General features: G+C 31.3%; 1 protein-coding gene across 1 annotated transcript; it reads left to right on the top strand.

Annotated features, from left to right (window-relative positions):
• Positions 1-5,851: 5,851 nt before the first annotated feature.
• Positions 5,852-12,511, top strand: LOC125871480 (probable pectate lyase 4). Its single transcript, XM_049552072.1, has 5 exons — positions 5,852-6,203; positions 9,440-9,791; positions 9,870-10,080; positions 10,218-10,286; positions 11,995-12,511. The coding sequence occupies exons 1-5, from the start codon at positions 5,981-5,983 to the stop codon at positions 12,211-12,213; spliced, it is 1,074 nt and encodes a 357-aa protein (XP_049408029.1). The 5' UTR covers positions 5,852-5,980; the 3' UTR covers positions 12,214-12,511.
• The last annotated feature ends 138 nt before the right edge of the window (positions 12,512-12,649 follow it).

The raw sequence follows: 12,649 nt of genomic DNA, 5'->3' as shown, positions 1-12,649 counted from the left end.
GATAAGGAAAAAACACATAAATGGGCCATAAAATTCAAAATAATTACATGTTCATACCTCAATCCAAAGTAATTCAAGAAAATACTCATTCTCAAAAAAAAAAAAATTACAGCTCATATCCCCATTCATTAAAGCTGATAATTTTCGCTTAACTAATACTAAATCAGTATATATATATATATATATATATATATATATATTGTAGTGGTATCATTAAGGTTTCTTGTTCAGAAATTATTCAATAGTCAATGATACAATAAAAGTATATGTATATTGTTGTGGTATCATTAATGTTTCGTGTTTAGAAAGTACTCATTAGTCATTGACTAATAAGTAATTTCTGAAGAAGAAACCTTAATGATATCAATACTATATATATATATATATATATATATATATTTAGTATCAATTAATCAAATTATCAGTCTTAATGATACAAATACAATATATAATACTGATTTAGTATCAGCTAAGAAATTAGTTAGGGATATATAATGTAATTATTTAGTAAGGTATGAATGTAAAGCGGTATATGTTTGTAATTATTTTACCTTTATGAGTTATTTGGTTAGTTTCCCTTTTCGATAAATGATAACCACTATATAAAACTTACATTAAATTTTGACAGTACCTTCTTACCACATAACATACGTTTTATATGTAAATTTTGACAGTACATTCTTACCACATAACATACCAAATACAAGCATCCATTTTATTCACCAGACTATAAGCTTTTTAAATTTTAATGACACATTCTTATCGCATAACACACAAATACAAGCCTCTATTTATTCATCCTTCTCCAATACAATATGCGATCCATTTTATTCACCTCACTCTAGGGGTATGCATTGGTCGATTAGGTTCGGTTTTATGAATAATCGATTTTCGATTTTTAAATACACTGAATCAATAACGAACCAATAAGATATTTTTTTTATCGATTTTCAGTTTATCAATTTTGATCCTTAACGGTTCGGTTTTTGGTTTAACCAATAAGAATATGCTTATAAAACAAATATATGACTTCTCTAATAAATTTGACACGACAAGACAATAATATAACTTTATAAACGCTCATAAAATAGAAATAACAATAACAAACATGAAAAGAAATATACATGTGTAACACAAAGAGAAATAAAGAGGAATATGATTTTTACTTTAGGTTTTGACGATTTATATAATGTAAAGTTGTGAACTCAAAGTTACAGCGAATTATGAATTGATGGCTAAATGACAAAGACATAACTGTTAAGATATTAAGATTAATATTTATTAATATGTATGTATATGTAAAAGTAGGGGTGTATATGACCGGATGAGTTCGGGTTTATCAAATATCAAATGAAACCAATTGTGTCGGATTTTTAAATCTATAAGCCAAACCAAATTAATAAAACTCGGGTTTTTCAACCTCAGGTTTTTTTGGATTTTTTTGGGTTTTTCAGTTTTTCGGATTTTTTGGTAAAGTATTCATACAAACATATAATTTACTTGTACTTCAAATATTTCTTTAGTCCTACCAAAATACAACTATCTAAGGTGTTTCTTAAGAAAATAACACAAAATATGATATGAGTAATGACACTAAAATATCTAACAAAAAAATAATAATAATGAAATCGCGTAAAACAAATATTGCAAATTAACAAGTCATAATGAAAATTATCATAATTTAAAAGTACTAAATCATGCTAAAATAAGTTTAATAAGTACTAGTTACATAACTAAATATTAAAGGAAATTAAAATTAGATTATGTATTTGAATTGTCTAAACCAATGTAAAACCAAAGAACAAATATTCAATATTATTGTCATACTTAGTGTTGAATTGATTTTCTTTTTGCATTATTATTAATTTGATTTTGATTTAAGTTTTATTATAATTACCAACATTTGTGGACTATAATCTTTATTGAACCATTCAAAATTCTAGGTTTCAAACTTGAAATAATATATTAAAAGATAAAAACTATGAAAAAGTATAAGAAATATTTTAAAATTATATCAAAGTAAATATTTTTATGTATAAAATAAAATTTTAAAAATATATATATAATGTCGGGTTAATTTGGTCTCGGGTTGATTTTTTTTAGTTAAAACCAAACCAACCCAAATATAGTCGGGTTTTTTTTCCAATACCAAACCAAGTCAAACCAACCACTAGTCGGATTTTATTTCTCGGTTTGACTCGATTTGTGATTTGATTCGGTTTTCAGTTCGATTTTGTACACCCATATGTAAAAGTATTAAATTACTATAGTCTTAACTCTTAGGACCCGTTTGGTAGGTGGTATTAGATAAAATAATCCATGGATTAAAATTTAGTCCATCTAATACATTGTTTGGTTACTTTATTTAATTTAATCCACGGATTGCTTATCCACCATATGTGGTCTTATCTTATCCTTAGAAAATGGAGGGATAACTAATCCAAGGTTTAACAAACCTTGGATAAGATCCCTAATGACTAAACTATCCCCTTATTCCTTTTCCTAAATTTCTTTTGTAATTTAATTTCCTTTTTATTTATATTGAAATGGTTATAAATGTTCTTTTTTAATTCTCCAAATTCGTTTTGTGTAATTTAATGATTTCACTAAAAAAAATGCTCCATTTTTTCTTTATTTTTTTAATTCAAGATAGTTTGTCGATTAACCACTTGAACTATTTATTTATTTTAAAAAAACAAGCTTTAGGTATTGAACAATTTAAGTAGTCTTAAATCTATGTTAAGTTTAAGATATACTTGACCAACAAAAAATTAGAAATACACCGTGCCATTAGTGATCTCCTTAGTGGTACATCACACCTTAAAATTAATAACAATTTTATGTATATTTATATACACATATTTGACTTAACTTGTTAAATGGAATAGAAAATCCTATAAAAAAAATTTTGTCCGGCGGTTATGTACCTTGACCTAATTACATGAAACTAACAATCTCATAATAACACAAGGGTATAATAGGAAAGAAATTTTTTGTAGAGTTTTAAATCAAACACAAGATTAAGTGGAAAGTAATGAACCAAACACTTGACAAAAAATAATCCCTACACTACTAATCCCTGCATTATCAATGTTTGTACCAAACGACCCCTTAATGGATTAACAGTTTACCCAATAACCCAATATTGAAAATCAATACCGAACCTATAAACCGATAATTTTTTTTATAAAACCATTAAGAAATCGTTAACTCAATAACCCAATAGCAATTAACCAATAACACTTTTTTTTGATTTGATTTATTGATCGGTTCCGTTTTTCACACCCCTACGGTTCACTCTAATACTATGCAAAAGTACGAGCTCTTTAGATAAATCCAATATTATGGGCTTTGTTGGGGCGAGTCCAGTACTTCCTTTCCAATATTATGGGCTTTGTTGTGAAGATGGTGGGTATTTGGGCCATGAACATGATGAAGACGTTTGAACAAATGGCCCATTATACTCCTCTCTCTTCAAACTCTCGCTCGTCTCTTTATTACTAGATACATGACCCCGTGCTAGCACGGTGCCCAATATTCGTTCGTCCCATATTAATTGATTACTTTTCATTTTGCACGGTACTGAAGAAATCATAAATAAGAAAATAACTTTACTAATTCAACCCTTAAAAAACTTTCTGAGAATTTTACAAATAAATGTGACACTTTCAAAAGGAATTAACGGCAAGGGTAATATAGGAAAAATTTAAATAATGTTTTATTGATTTAGTAAGGTGATCAACTAATATGAGACAACTATTTTTACAATAATAGTTAATTAATATGGGACGAAGGGAGTGTCATAGAACTTGAAAAGTAAGCTAATTTTTTTATATGATTTTAAAAAGATTTTAAGTTGTTAGTTCTTTTTATATAATTTTAAAAATAATATATATTACTCTCTTTGTTTCAATTTAAGTAGCATATATAGAATTTAAAAAATAAATCATTTTTTATGTCTTTTAAATATTTAACGTAATTTTCAGACCATATATGCTACTTCTCATGTCCCAATTTATGTAGCTCTGATAAGATTTTTTTAGAGTCAAGTGATTTTTTATATGTATTTTATACTTTTTAAATTGTTAGTTATTGTGATTTATAATTTGATACCAATAAAATTTCGAATTTATAGTGTTATTTATGTTTATACAATTTTTAGATATATAACAAACTAAAAAAAAGACATAATTTTTCATATTTGGTAAACAAATAAAGTAATTAGCATTTTAAAAAATGATTTTGCCATAAAAAATAAAATGAAAGAAGTTATGAGGTAGAAATAAAGAGAAGGAAATAAAGTTGCTATTCAAAATAAAAAGTGGGACCTATATTATATGCATTAATTAATAAAGGGAAAGTGGAGAAAAAGAATGGCTCACATGCATGGCAAGTAGACAAATTTTGCGGTTGAGAAGTAAAATGTGGAAGGGCTTTTACGTCCCAAATTTAAAGAGTATAACTACAAAAAAGCGAAGTACTATTATTTAAGTATCAACATTGGAAAAGTATTAAAAGTTGGACCAAATTGCCCTTAAGCTTTCCTAAATATGGAAAAAACAGCTACGTTGAAAGTTGAAAACTGTCTCTTCTATATAAGAGAAAAATATAGAGCAACTTTCACATACAACAAATATAAAAATCATATTTATATATTATAGCTATAGTTTGCATAATTATGCTCCATAACAAATTTTATGTTTGCTATAGAGTTTTTGATTAGCATAATTCGCTACAAACATTCAATTTTATACAAATTGTTCAGTTTTGTATAAATTCATTTATACATTGTAATTTGTATAATAAGATCTGTATTTGTATAATTATAAATGTATAGGACGAAAATATATGTATTTGTATTTATATATACACTTTTCTTTCACTTTATACAAACACAAACATATTTTATACATTTTATACCGAAATGTATAAAATGACTAATTGTATACCGAAAATGGCTAATTGTATACCGAATGTCCGAATCAGATGGCAATAAAAGGGGATCATAATTTTTTTAAAAAAAATAGTACTCCCTTTGTCCCTAATTACTTGTCTACTTTTCCTTTTATAGTTGTCCCTAATTACTTATCCATTTTGACAAATCAAGAAAGAACAATTTTTTAACCTATTATACCCTCAATTAAATGACTAATTACTTTGAAAAATGTAGAACTTTTCATCCACTTCATAATTAATAAGGGTAAAATGGTAAACTCACTATGTCATTAATTGTTTTCTTAATAGGTGTGTCAATTCAAAAGTGAACAAGTAATTTGGGACAGAGGGAATATTTAATGCTAAGGGTAAAACATGTTTATTATTTTTATCTTTTCTTGATATGTCGAAAATGACTAGTAAATATGTAAATTTATTTTTGAAATAAGTGACAAGTAAAAATGAATTAAAGGAGTAAAAGACTAACTTTTATGTGAATAAAAAAATATGCAAAGTGTGTGAAGTAAAGTATATCGGGAATCAACACTTTAAAATATACTCCTCTGTACCCTTCGAGGTGACTCAGTGGTTTAGATTTGTCAAGTTTGAAACTTCTTGCCAGCGAAAGCAGGGTGTTTGTCTTCTGGGTCAAGCCCATCGCACCAAACTCGTCTAGTGTGGGTTATTTTTCATGTGTGGCTTGCGAGCTATTGCATAGGAGCGGATGTTTTATCTTATGCGCACTAAAAGAGTAGCGGCCTTGAGTTTCTCTTGTCGTTAAAAAAAGAAATGCTCACTCTCTAATAATAGTTATCTACTATTAATAAAATACACCCAAAATTATAAATTATTTCTTAATTTTATAAAGCGGATAATTATTCGTTCCACATACTTGTGCTAATAAAAAAAAAAAATAGTGTCGGCAAGGTTTCACTTTCAAGAATGATAGAGAGACGAGAAAGAAAGTGACAATTTAATGGAAAGAAGTTTCAATCTTTTTGGCGTTAAACATCAATACTATCGGTTACTAGTAATAGTGCATTAAATGGGGAACCGTTTCTCTCACAGCAAACATCATCATCATAATCAACAAGGTCCCCCATTTTCCTTACCTACACAACAAACCCACAATACCCAGATGGGGTTGGCTTTGCCTTATGCTCATGTTGATTCCAACTTGCGTGGTCTTGCTGGTCAAGCTGAGGGTTTTGGTGCTTCTTCCATTGGTGGTCGTGATGGTCATGTTTATCAAGTTGTTAATCTTAATGGTTAGTTCAATTTTAATTTGATTTCTTTTTTTTGGGTATGGGGTGATAAGTTATTTTTGGGTTGAAATTGGTTGTTGTAATAGGGGTGTGTTTGGACCTTAAATGTAATACTGAGGATTCATATAGATGATTTTAATTTGTTTTGAATTGAGGTGTAGTTCTTGTAAGTTACACTATGATTTGGTGTTAAATGGAATAGTGATGGTTGATATAGCTGACCCCAACTTGTTTGAGGTTGAGGTGTAGTTGTCGTTGTAGTTAGTTACACTATGCTTGGCGTTAAATGGGATAGTGAGGATTTATATTGCTGACCTTAACTTGGTTGAGACTTATGCATAGTAGCAGTAGTTATTGTTGTTGTCCTAAGTTACACTATGCTTGGGTTAAATGGAATAGTGAGTATTTATATAGCTGACCTCAACTTGGTTGAGACTTATGCATAGTAGTAGTAGTTGTTGTTGTTGTAGGTTACACTATGCTTGGCGTTAAATGGAATAGTGAGGATTTATAAGCTGACCTTAACTTGGTTGGGACTTATGCATAGTAGTAGTAATTGTTGTTGTTGTCGCAAGTTACACTATGCTTGGCATTAAATGGACTAGTGAGGATTTATATAGCTGATCTTAACTTGGTTGAGACTGATGCGCAGTAGTAGTAGTTGTTGTTGTAAGTTACATATGCTTGGCGTTAAATGGAATAGTGAGGATTTATATAGCTGACCTTAACTTGGTTGAGACATATGCATAGTAGTAGTATTAGTCAGTGCCGGCTCTTGCCTATAAATTTTTAGGCCAATGCCAAATTGGGGGCCTCAAACTTTTATAAATAATCATGAATTTTTATTTTTTTTATAATAAAAGATACATTTATATATATATATATAGATATATATATATTATATTTTCTTCGCTAACACTCACATTATTTATCCTTTTTAACTCCTTCTGCACTCTATTTCTTCAAATCTTTGATAGTTAGAGTAATATTCTGTCAAAAATATGAATCAATAACCGAAAAGTGTTGAACAAAGTAAATTACAAATATTCTCTTATTTCTTCGTAACTTTTCATATTAAAGTAGGGTATACCAAGTTATCAACTTTTTGAATCAAATTCTATGATTCTGACTCTTAACTTTATTTAAAATTTATCAACTTATTACTTATAGAACTATATTATCGATTCATATAATAATTGTCTCAATAATGATGTTTTTCAATGTTGAATTGAAAATTTTGTTTAAAAATAATAATTTAAAAAAGTATTTGAAAAAATCATTTATAAAAAAGATATTAAGTAATAATTTACATCTAAAAATTTAGAAAAATAAATAAATACAGATAAAATTTATTTAAATTTTAGGCCTCTAATTAAAATTTTGCTTTATGCCTAGAATTATGTTGAGCCGCCCCTGGTATTAGTTGTTGTTGTTGTAAGTTACACTATGCTTGACCTTAAATGGAATAGTGAAAGATTTATATAGCTGACCCCAATTTGCTTAGGTTTGAGGTATAGTTATTGTTGTTTTTGTAAGTTACTCTATGCTTTGACCTTAAATGGAATAGTGAGGATTCATATAGCTGATCCCAACTTGTTTGGGACTGAAGTGTAGTTGTTGTTGTTGACATTGTTTACACTATGCTTGACCTTTAATGGAATAACGAAGATTCATATAGCTGATTCCAACTTGTTACTGAAGCTTAATTGTTGTTGTAAATTACGCTATGATATCTGAAGTTGGGAGGGACAGGTTCTTTCTTGCTTAATCGAAAGATGCATCAGAAAGTATTCGATTTTGGATTTTGATGTTGTTCTTAAGTAGTTTGGTTGGTTGAGAGAAATATTTTGAATTGGTTTGACACAGCATGGACTAGCTTTCCATTTCTAAGTTATTCCCCTTGATAAAAACTTCAGCTGATCAACCAATTATATGTCTCGATCCTAAATTTGTTCTGATTACCTATTAGAATGCTCTCTATCACGGTATCACCATTTGTCTCTATTCATGTCCACTTCAGAAATGCTAAAAAATTTCCTTTTAAGGCAAATCAGGTTACTCTATATCTCAAACTTTTCCCGGAGAGTTGTTTAATCTGAAGTCTGAACTTGTTGGTATGGTCGCCATTTTCTTTTATTGGGTTTTGTTCTTAGCTAAATATGCACTGTTTTTAAAAAGAAGTAGCTAAGTTTGCATTGAACCAATAGATTCATTTGAGGCAACTTCCCGTTTTAGATTATCTCATCCCTTTTTTCACCGTCAATCATCATATTATCATGCTTCTGGACTGGTGAATATGCACAATTCATGTAAGGTCTTCTGAGACAACTTCAATTACTTATGCCTCATTATTGGACAAAATTTACATCCTTCCTTTTCATTTGCTACATTAGTTATTCCATCTGTGGTACTGTCTGAATAAGTTGTACTCTAGGTTGGATGTTTGCAGAACTGAACTCACTATCATCATCAAGCATTAGTGAAAAAACAATTAGAAGATCATCACAAGTTGGAATCACTCCATAAAGAAAGTTTTTTGGGCAAGACAAAAAAAGGAACTCGGCCTTTGACACCAAGGGATAAGAGCTGATTGTTGGCGATGACTTGCTGAAGGGAGTCTATAGAAAGCTAACAAGCTTTCTTAAACGGGAACCCTGATCTGGATATATTAGAAGCAATTGAGTTAGCAAATCTAATGTGCGTACATGCATCTTAATACTTTTATTTCTGATCTTTCAAAAAAAAGATTCTTTCTTTTCATTAAAAATCGGAGGTAGCACCAGTGAAGATTAATTTTTCGATTCATCCCTAGCCTCATTCAAAGTATCACTATCCTTGCGCATGTGCAGTCAAAGTCAATTAAATAACTTTCTTGTCATTCTATACCAGTACTAGAAAAATAATGGATATGTAAGTAAGCTTTTGGCTTTCCCTTTGTTAGTTTGGTGTGTATTGGGATGTAATTTCTTTTTCGCAAAGCCAGCTAACAGCATTATTGCCTGCTTATGAACATGAGCAGCTTCTTCTATGCTTTTGCTCTTGGCTTTCTTATCTTTCATTGTTTCCATTCCACATCTTCCCTTGAGCCGAGGGTCTATTGGAAACAACCTCTCTACCTCCCAAGGTAGGGGTAACGTCTGCATACACTCCCCCTCCCCAGACCCCACTTATGTGATTATCTTAGATTGTTCTGTGCCTCTCATAATACTATTGGACTTATCTTTCTCATATTATTGTAGATGATGGGCCAGGATCACTTCGAGATGGATGTCGTAAAAAAGAACCTTTGTGGATCGTCTTTGAAGTTTCAGGGACCATTGAGCTCCGTTCTCATTTGAGTGTGTCCTCTTTCAAAACTATTGACGGGCGAGGCCAAAAAATCAAACTCACGGGGAAAGGTTTGAGGTTGAAAGAATGTGAACATGTTATCATCTGCAATCTAGAGTTTGAGGGAGGTAGAGGACCTGATGTTGATGGCATTCAGATTAAACCAAAGTCAAGGCATATTTGGATAGATCGTTGTAGCCTTAGTGATTATGACGATGGTTTAATTGACATCACAAAAGAGAGCACAGATATTACTGTTTCTAGGTCAGTTGAATCAGCTTTATCAGATATCTTGTTATGACATCTATTTTTGTTTATCTTGAATGTTGTTTTTGCAACCAGGTGTCACTTTTCAAAGCATGATAAAACAATGCTTATTGGAGGAGATTCTTCTAATTGTGGTGACAGATGTATGAGGGTCACCATTCACCATTGTTTTTTTGACGGAACTAGACAGCGGCATCCTCGTGTTAGGTTTGCCAAAGTACATTTGTACAATAATTACACCAGGAACTGGGGAATTTATGCTGTTTGCGCAAGTGTAGAATCACAGGTAGTACTGCTTTTTAGCAACATTTTCCTCTCTCTTTTCCTCTCGTCTTTTTGAAGGGCAGAGAAATAGGGTTGTGTAAATTCAGTAATATTTGTCTATGCTGTCGTTATTGATGACTTAAATCTCTCTCGTGTCAGATATATTCACAATGCAACATATATGAAGCTGGACAAAAAAAGGTGGCCTTCAAATATCTAACAGAGAAGGTAAATCTACTAACTAATACTTAGGAGTATTTATTTTGCTTCCAAAAACTATGTAATAATCATCTATTCTTTTCTTTAATGTAAAAACTACCATTTCGTTCTCTTAAACAGCAACTTGAATTGCACAATAGATTTGAGCAGTCTTAACCTTTAAATCCAAAACTGCAAATGAAATTTTATTAATTCTGCTTCATGTAAACTCTGCCAATATGGAGTCACAAAGTATAGTCCGTGGTGTCAATCCTTGTTATTTGAGTGTTATGGCAAGAAAATGGGTTAACTTTAAATAAAACTATTCCATCTGTTCGTGATTATAATCAAAAGACAAAGATTCCGACAATGAGATTGAGGTCTCGTAGGTAAAGCTTATTTGTCATTCAACAGAAGGTAACATGTGTGCGCTTCTCTGGGAATGAATTGTAATGATGAAGCGTCTTTGGTTCCAATGAGTCTTTGGGATGGCACAACTTTTTGAGATTTTCCTGTTCTTTATGCTACCCATCTTAGAGGTGCTTGATGTGCCTGGTCCGTTTGGGTGCAGTGCCTCTTAGACTTAGAGCGAAGAAGAGAGGGGATTTGTATAGACACTATTGAGCCATGTTCGTGCCCCAGGCTTACCATTATTTCATTTATAGAGGTAGTATTCATAGAGATAAATAGGTACCCTGTGGAATTAGTCGAGGTGCGCGCAAGCTGGCTTGGACACCTAATTCTTTAGTTATATTTTATATTAGTTATTGGACTAGCTCAGAACAAACTTGTCCCTCTTTCTTCTCCTTCATCACTGCTTCTTTTCTAGTGGACTTCTATGCTTATGGACTATGGTTGCTCGTCAAATTTGGAGAAAAAGAACTTGATGTAAGTTGAGCAAATCCAACGTTGAGTTCATTCCACACCCATTTTCTTGTTATATCTAAAAAGTGAACCAACAGCCTAATTAAAGGGTCAATTGCATGTCCTTTGTAAATCAAAATTTCTGCTGGCTTTTCCATTTGAGAGAATTAGTGATCAAACTGATGGAAAGTTATCTCTGTTTGAGCTGAAAACTTCCTGTTCCATATTAATCTCCCTTTAAATTTTTCTTTCGCAGTTCTGTATATGCATTTAGTTATACGTGTGTTTCCCTTCATTTCAATGCCTCCCTCCAAAATGTCAAAGTGGGGACAGTTAGAGAAAGAGGCATTTCATTCTCCCCCCCTTTCAATATATGGCACATGGCTTTTTGGTGGTTATCCTGTCTCTATCAGCCAGTTGTATAGAACACCCTTTAGGGGCCCTTATTAGGGGCCTAGATGCTTCATATTTGTATCAACATTGTTAATGGAAGTGGAAGTCATGTAAGGAAAGCTCACGGAACTTTTAAGGCGTCTATTCTTTGATAACTGTTGTGTCTAAGCCAACTTGCGCGTACCTCGACTAATTCCACGGGACAAATGAGAAGAAATCATGTAGTGTTTTTTCTTTTTGTCTCTGCTCGTATTTAAACCTAAGATCTCATAGTTTTCAATCACTTGATTGACCACTATGCCACACCCTTGGGTGCACTATTAAAGCGCCTTTGTCGCATATATTCTAAACAACAACTAATTGATGTTTGAAATTTTCTTTGCTTATGTACCATCAACTCTTAAATTGCTAATCTTTAATGATCTCTTGAGCTGAAATAGTCTCTTTCACTACCTAACTGGCTCTTTATGTCATCCTACAGGCAGCTGACATGGAAGAAGCATGTACTGGTAGCATTAAATCTGAAGATGACTTGTTTGTTTGTGGAACTCAGGCTGGTTTATTGTCTACTTACAGCGAAAATAACGTCTTCAATCCATCCGAGTTCTACCAAACCTGGACTGTTGAACGTCCCAGCGATGATCTCAAACACTACCTTCAACATTGTACAGGATGGCAGTGTATTCCGCAGCCAAATTGATCAGCCTTTCTCCAGCTGTTTAGGATAACGTAAATGAATAGAGACGATTACTTAAATGTGTGAGCATATACTACTACAAGTCTACAACCTCATTTATCGTCGATTTGTTGTTACTATCATCTCCTATCTTGCTTTGTAGTCTATTATTGTTGTCATTATATCTATGTATTATATATGTTAACATAAACTACAATCAGTGAAGTAAGATATTCCTACAATTTCTCATGCTTCTAGCCTCTTTTGGTATATGAATCATTACATATACACCAATTTGTTTACTCATGAAGTTGGTGATAAGACCAATAGGTGATTTCTTCTCATCAGTTTAACCCTTGATGTTACTCATTACCATCACCTTGTATGTGTTTTTAAATAATACCAAATAAAAATAAAAAATATATAGATTTTAGACCTAGTACATCAAACGAGAAAATAT

The sequence above is a fragment of the Solanum stenotomum genome, chromosome 7, assembly GCF_019186545.1.
Source record: "Solanum stenotomum isolate F172 chromosome 7, ASM1918654v1, whole genome shotgun sequence".
Taxonomy (NCBI): Eukaryota; Viridiplantae; Streptophyta; class Magnoliopsida; order Solanales; family Solanaceae; genus Solanum; species Solanum stenotomum.
This window is presented reverse-complemented; position numbering and strand designations above follow the sequence as displayed.

Excerpts from the sequence above, each read along its gene's own strand:
- LOC125871480 (XM_049552072.1), top strand. The coding sequence starts at position 5,981 with ATGGGGAACCGTTTCTCTCACAGCAAACATCATCATCATAATCAACAA. Across the intron at positions 9,792-9,869 it reads ACAGATATTACTGTTTCTAG|GTGTCACTTTTCAAAGCATG; the intron begins GTCAGTTGAATC and ends TTTTGCAACCAG. Across the intron at positions 10,081-10,217 it reads GCGCAAGTGTAGAATCACAG|ATATATTCACAATGCAACAT; the intron begins GTAGTACTGCTT and ends CTCTCGTGTCAG.